Source organism: Nansenia antarctica (assembly GCF_963989245.1).
Source record: "Nansenia antarctica genome assembly, chromosome: 8".
Lineage (NCBI taxonomy): Eukaryota > Metazoa > Chordata > Actinopteri > Argentiniformes > Microstomatidae > Nansenia > Nansenia antarctica.
In genome coordinates, this window is record NC_137678.1 from 43,761,845 (window position 1) to 43,768,898 (window position 7,054).

Sequence of the window (7,054 nt, forward strand, 5' to 3'; positions counted from 1 at the left end):
GCTTACTAGTACTTTGAGGTATGAGGTTGTGTTTGACATAATCGCGGAGAGAGAGTCCTGTTTTCGCTTTTAGTGGCCAGGGGCTGGTTAGGTTACAACTGGAGACCAGTGGTGGGTCTTGTTTTTTTGGACTGAGACATATCTATTTGCTCTGCCATGAGAACCATTGAGGAATTGGCTTGTAATACTACCACGAATACTACTACTGACTTCTCTCTCCTTCTCTCCCTCTCTTTCTCTCTTTCTCTCTCACTTCCTTTCGCAGGGTGACTGACAGCTCTTATCAGTACCAGAGGAGCGAGGCATCAAGGGCGGAACTGTCGCTGTGAGCCAAAGAGCCCTCCCCCTTCTCCTCCTCCTCTCCCTCCCTCCCTCCCTCCCGTCCCTCCCTCCCTCCCCACCGCCCCCCCCTCCCTCCCTCCCTCCCTCCCCTGCCAGCCCATCTCTCTTCTCAGGAGGAAAAGGCCAGTCAGCGCGTAGGGCCTGTTGTGCCAGAGGAGGGGGGTGACAGGGCGCCCCGGCGACGCTACGCGCTCTCAAAACAACACCGACTCTGTCTGCGAGGGCGACAACTGGAGCTTCTCTCTCACCGACCACAAACTGAAACACACCTCTCGTTGTGAAGGCAGCTCGGACAGAGGGAGAGCCGGGCTGAAGGTTCTAGAAGGCTCTAGAAGAGGTCGTTGGTGGAGCGTTCTGTGGAGGTTTGTTGCCCTGAGGGTCAGTCAGCGTGAGCCATCATGTCTCCGTTCCTGCGGATCGGGTTCTCCAGCTTCGAGATGGACCCAGGATTGGCCTATCACGAAGAGGTGCTGAACCCCTACTGTGCTGTCTACATGAAGGAGGCCATCGACACCGGTCAGTCAAGTTATATATATATATATCAGAGATATGTATACAGAGACAGGTTTGAGACAGAGAGAGACAGAGAGAAATGTATACAGAAACAGGGTTGTCAAATTTATATATATATGTTTTTGTAAGGCATTTGTTCCTTTGCATTTTAAGATGATTTATGTGGTTAGGGTTAGGGTCAGTCAAGTTATATATATATATAAATATATATATATATATATCAGAGATATGTATACAGAGACAGGTTTGAGACAGAGAGAGACAGAGAGAGAGATGTGTACAGAAACAGGGTATATGTATGTTTTTGTAAGGCATTTTAGGATGATTTATGTGGTTATGATGATTGTGATAATGATGATTCATATCGGTATAAACAACTAGTTGGCATGACTGTTAAGTGAGCAGAGACAGATGGGCTTTGTTTCCTTGCTGACTATATTTAACCAGGGACGACAGTTAAATATATTTGAGACGTGACAGTTAAAGTTATAAACAGTGTCGTGTAGAGGAAACTGAGGGATCTGCTGGGGCTTTTTCCCTCCTCTTTCTCACTTTAACCACAGTGTTTTTGTCATAGCAAGGCATAGGAGAAGACAGGTTATGTGCTGCTCTGTGTGTGTGTGCGTGTGTGTGTGTGTGTGTGTGTGTGTGTGCGTGTGTGTGTGTGTGTGTGTGTGTGTGTGTGTGTGTGCGTGTGTGTGTGTGTGTGTGTGTGTGTATGTGTGTTTCTGCACTGCAGACTACACTCGTAGGAAAAAGACATAGCGAGTTGATTACCTATGTTGTTCCAGTCAGCTCTCTTTCGAGTCATACCTGTGGTTAGGTGACTGAGTCAGAGCTGTCTGAGGCTTGATAGATGAGCCAGAGAGCTTATCAGACAACGCCGGTGACAGATAGTAGTAGTATGACGTCAGACTTAATATTCCACGTTGGGTATCTAACCTACTGCTGACTGCACACTGTTGCGCAACGAGAGAAAGGAGGGATCATCATTGTCTGCGACCAGTTTTGGAACAGGGGAGGCTGGTGGAGGTAGAAATCGGAGGAGGGGCTCATTGTAAATGCACGGCGCCACTGTGTGAGGAATGGTATCAAATCCTCATTCCATTCCATGCATTACAACAAGCCCTTCTCATCATGATCTCTACTTCCACCAGCCTCCACTGGTTTGGAACGTAGTAAGGAGAGGGTTGGGACTGGAGTCAGAGTTCTCACAGCAGATCTGAGACTCCACTACAGACTGAGACTCTACTACAGACTGAGACTCGAGAGTTCTTTGCTTCACAGACTCTCGACTCTCGAGCTCCACTGGTGTGATTCTAAAACATCAAACCGAACATGTGAGCCCTCAGCCCGTTAAATGTCACTTCACCACCAGAGAAGCACAGGAAATGAGAACCCCGCCAGAGTCTGCGTGGGACCAGACAATAATATCATCCACTCACCGTGCCTAAGACTGATTGGAAATATTATGAAGAAATATGATCCATCTGTCTGGGGAAGGGAAATAGAATTTTTTTTCCCCCCCTCTAGAGACTAGTCATAATGAGCAGAAACAGCAGCTGCCTGGCAGGCCTGGACTGTGAGCCGTGTCCAGACAAGTCAATTGAGCTCTGAAAGACTGAACTATATACAGTACAGTATCAGAATAAACATAATTATACATTATGACCAGACGCTTTTATCCAAAGCAACTTACAATTAGAGATTACAGGCTCAGTCGCCCTGGAGTAACTTAGGGCTAAGCACCTTACTCAAGGTGTTAGTGGCGGTGTTCCCAGGTGGGATTTGAACTTGAATTCCCCTTCTGATCACCAGTCCATCTCACTATCCACTAGGCTACCATTCCCTCCATAATTGTAAAGTAGTTGATAAGAAAACATTCAATTGGACTGTGGGTAACCTATTATTTGGTGTGGGTAACCTATTATATGATCATATGGCCAATGATTGTCAATAAAGAACTAATGGTCAGACTCCCCCCCCCACCGCCCTTCCCTCCCTCTCTCCATCCAGAGAAGGGTCAGGTGTACAAGCAGAAGAAGCCCACCATGTACCCGCCCTGGAGCAGCACCTTCGACGCCCACGTCCACAAGGGGCGCGTCATGCACGTGGTGGTGAAGGACAAGACGGCCGAGCTGAAGTCGGAGGCCACCGTGCAGCTGGACTCCCTGGCCTCGCGCTGCAAGAAGGAGAACGGCAAGCTGGAGATCTGGGTGAGCCTCGGGAGGGCAGGGAGCGGATGAGGGGGCGAGGGGGTGACGGCATGGAGGGGGTGAGGGGATGAGACGAGGATATACTAGTGGTTTAGGGTTAGATGGAGGAGGGAGGATGGGTAGGCTCACATAGTTTGTACACAATGTTTTAACAGGTGATTTTCTCTTCATTTTCTCTTCCTTTTCTTCCTCTCTCTCTGTCTCGTTCTCTCTCTCTCTCTCTCTCTCTGTCTCTCTCTCAGGTGGAACTGAAACCACAGGGTCGCTTACTGATGGAGGCCAGATACTACCTTGAAAAGTGTGGTGAGTGGTGAACTTCCCATACTATGTGGTTATGACCCCTATAGACCTACCTATGTCAGTCTCTGTGTGGTTACAACCCCTATAGATACCCCTATGTCATCCACTGTGTGTCTATGAACATTGCAAAGCCCTACTAAAGAACTTGTAGTTTCTGTTAGGTCCCCTTTTAGGGTGGCTGAGGCCAGCTCAACACCATATGAAAGGTTACATCATCACCTTCTTAAGTCATATTTTCAAGTGTTGCGGAAAAACGGAATAAACTGAACCAACTCTAGAATATATGATCTTTAGGCCAAAAAAGTTTCCTCAAAAGTGACGTAAGCCATTATTTTAAGAAGGTGACGATACATAAGTCAGACAGGCAGGCGTGAGGGACACCCATGTATCTATAGTCTAGTGTATGAAGAGAGCTTTACTCATACAGTAATCACCAACCACAGGTGGCCTTGTGAATGAACCACACACAAACACAAACACACAGGCTCTCACACTCTTGAACAGACTGGTCTGTCAGTGACAGTATGCTCCATGTTACTTACAGCTGTCAAGGACAGTGTGGATGGACAAATGCTTGTGGGGCTGTAGCACAGAAAGACAGCCAAAGCCCCTCTTCCTCTGTCCCACACACACACACACACACACACACACACACACACACACACACACCCCCACGCAGACATACATCCATACATAATCATGCATGCATACACACTGACACACACACACACACACACACACACACACACAAAGGCACATGCGTGCACGCACACACACAGACACACACTCTTGTGCATACATACTCACACACACACACACACACTCTTTCACAGACTGGCAGACGGATATCTCTATCATGTGTTCACAGGAGTGTGGCGACGGCGGCACAATGTGACTCATCTGTCTCTCTGTCTCTCTGTCTCTCTTTGTCTCTCCTCTCAATCTCTCTGCTCTTCTGCTCTCTCAAGTGTAGTGAGAATGTAGCTATAATAACTGTGTGTGTGTGTGTGTGTGTGTGCGTGTGTGCGCGTGTGTGTGTGTGTGTGCGTCAGACGCTGCAGGTCAGAGCGAGGGAGGTGGAGACGGAGAGAGGGACAGGGAGGGTCTCTTTGCCCTCCACCAGCGCCGAGGGGCCATCAAACAGGCCAAAATTCACGTGGTGAAATGTCACGAGTTCAGCGCCACCTTCTTCCCCCAGCCCACCTTCTGCTCCGTCTGCAAAGAGTTCGTCTGGTACGACCCATGTGACAATAACGTCATTCATTCTGGGGGTAGTGGTGGTCTAGTGGATAGTGAGTCGGACTGGTGATAGGAAAGGTTGTGAGTTCACATACCGACCTGAAACCACACCACCACTAGTGTGCCCTTGAGTAAAGCTTAGCTTAGCTCTCTGTTACTCCAGGGGGAATTGTCCCTGTAATTGTAAATGATTACAATGGATTAAAAGCGTCTGCTTAAATGGCTAATTCCAAATCGAAAATGCTAATAACCTGAACGAGTGAAACGCTGTGATCAGTGTAGAGCTTTGTCCGTTTGTTAGCGTACTGAGTTTGTATTCTGGGTCGTGTTGACACTGTGGTTTCCTGTTTTCCCCAGGGGTCTCAACAAACAGGGCTACCAGTGTCGACGTGAGTATCTCTCTCCACTCTCACTTCCTATCAATCACACATCATTTCATCCCTTGGTTTCTCTTTCTTCTCCCCTAGTCTGTACTCTCATTTCCCCCCCTTGTCTTGTTCTTTCAGACTGCAACGCAGCCATCCACAAGAAGTGCATCGACAAAATCATCGCCAAGTGCACCGGCTCGGCCGTCAACAGCAAGGAGACCATGGTGGGGCCTGATTCTATTATCAACCCTGACCCTAACCCTTAACTCTAAACCAGTATAATGATGACAGTAGGCCATCACTATTATTCGGCACCTTTGTTCTCTTATTGGGTTTCAGCAGAGTAAGCAGACAGGCGAGGTGCTGTAGCTTTATGTTGAAGGAAACCCGCAGCAGCAGCTGAAACAGGATCTCCCCAAGTCCCCTTAGAACTCAGACTGACGTATCTGGCCTGGGCTATGGTTACTGTGGTTTAGGTCAGGGGGATTGTCTCTCATACACTCATTCATAGACAACCACACTAACACATGCAGTGTTTGTAAGCATACAAACACACTCTCTCTCTCACACACACACACACACACACACACACACACACACTACCTGGTATGAGACAATGGGTCCTTTTAGCAGACAGAAGTGATTCCCGAAGAGACTGCTGTGTGTGTGTGTGTGTGTGTGTGTGTGTGTGTGTGTGTGTGTGTGTGTGTGGATCTGTACTGTAGAATGCCACCCTGTGGTTGCTGTGTGTTCACTCAGACAACAGACTACAGAGGAGCGTATTATACTGCCACAGAACAGAAGTATCAGACAATAGGCCTGCACACAGAAGTGCCTGTAAACCCAAGGCAACTTGACCAGCCACTTTCCTCCCTTCACCAACTTCCTGGTTTAGTCTATTACCTTGTCTCCTTTCCTTCACATGCACTCAATGAAAGAATTAGACAGGTAAACAACAGGTAAACAAAAGCAACATGGTGGATAAGAACTGCTGGATGGCCATGAAGTAATGGAGACTAGCGTTTCTAGGCGTTACAAAGGCTCTTAACACTAGAACAGCCATGAGGGGTCATTGTGAGTAAAGAAAATTGTTTATATCTTTATACTCCATCAAATTCCAGGACCCTCCTTTCATGACTTTTCCTAGATATGTGGGGATACCACCCCAGTATCCTTACATTTTCGAAATCACATCAGGATAAGCTAGTATAAAGCTATTTTGCCGTTTTTCTGTGTAGGAAGCAGGCTAATTTACAAGCGGCTAACTAGTGGTCGTTGTGTGTAAGTAGCAGCTTGAGCATTGTAAAGAGGTGGCTCTTTTAGTAGGTAAAAAAGGCACGGCTGTTCTAGTGTTATGGAATATCCCTAGTTAAACTGGCCAACATATGTCCGTATGAAGAGAACAGGAGATGCAGAAACAGACTGATGTTCAGGAGTTGTGTGTATCAGTAGTGTCGACAATAAAACAAAAAAAATCACCTTTTACTTCACTAAACGTCAACAGCCATTCTGACGATACTTCCTGAACATGTTTCTATGGTAAAGAGCCTGGGGAGGAGAGGTGAGGCGGTATGGGGTGGTGTGGGGTGCGTTCAGGTGACACAGCGTGTTCTCTGTGTGTTGCAGATCCACAAGGAGCGCTTTAAGATCGACATGCCCCACAGGTTCAAGGTGTACAACTTCAAGAGCCCCACGTTCTGTGAACACTGTGGAACTCTGCTCTGGGGGCTGGCCAAGCAGGGACTCAAGTGTGAGGGTGAGGAGAGGAGACCCCCCCCTCCCTATGACGTCATCGCAGTACCCCGACGCATCATAACATTTTACCACAAAACACTAGAATGTCACTTATCAAGTCAGGCCTAACGCATCCTCGCAGTACTCCAATCACACAATCACCAAACATCAGGACATTGTGTGTGTGGATACAGGTGTGTGCGAGTGTGTTTGTGTGTGTGTGTGTGTGTGCGTGTGTGTTATAACCCTGTGTGTCGTCCATACAGAGTGTACTATGAACGTCCATCACAAGTGCCAGAACAAGGTCGCGAACCTCTGCGGGGTCAACCAGAAGCTGATGGC

The 7,054-nt window shown here is 47.8% G+C and overlaps 1 protein-coding gene across 1 annotated transcript in view; it reads left to right on the forward strand.

The window, feature by feature from the left end:
• Positions 1-740: 740 nt before the first annotated feature.
• The window catches only part of prkcq (protein kinase C, theta), a gene marked incomplete at both ends in the record, with an annotated part of 10,868 nt that continues 4,554 nt past the window's right edge, over positions 741-7,054 (forward strand). The window contains 8 exons of the mRNA XM_080538656.1: positions 741-858; positions 2,872-3,071; positions 3,314-3,374; positions 4,424-4,604; positions 4,968-4,999; positions 5,117-5,202; positions 6,605-6,734; positions 6,979-7,054. The exon at positions 6,979-7,054 is cut by the window's right edge and continues 34 nt beyond it. Coding sequence (XP_080394782.1) covers positions 741-858; positions 2,872-3,071; positions 3,314-3,374; positions 4,424-4,604; positions 4,968-4,999; positions 5,117-5,202; positions 6,605-6,734; positions 6,979-7,054 — 884 coding nt within the window. The remainder of the gene's footprint in view (positions 859-2,871; positions 3,072-3,313; positions 3,375-4,423; positions 4,605-4,967; positions 5,000-5,116; positions 5,203-6,604; positions 6,735-6,978) is intronic.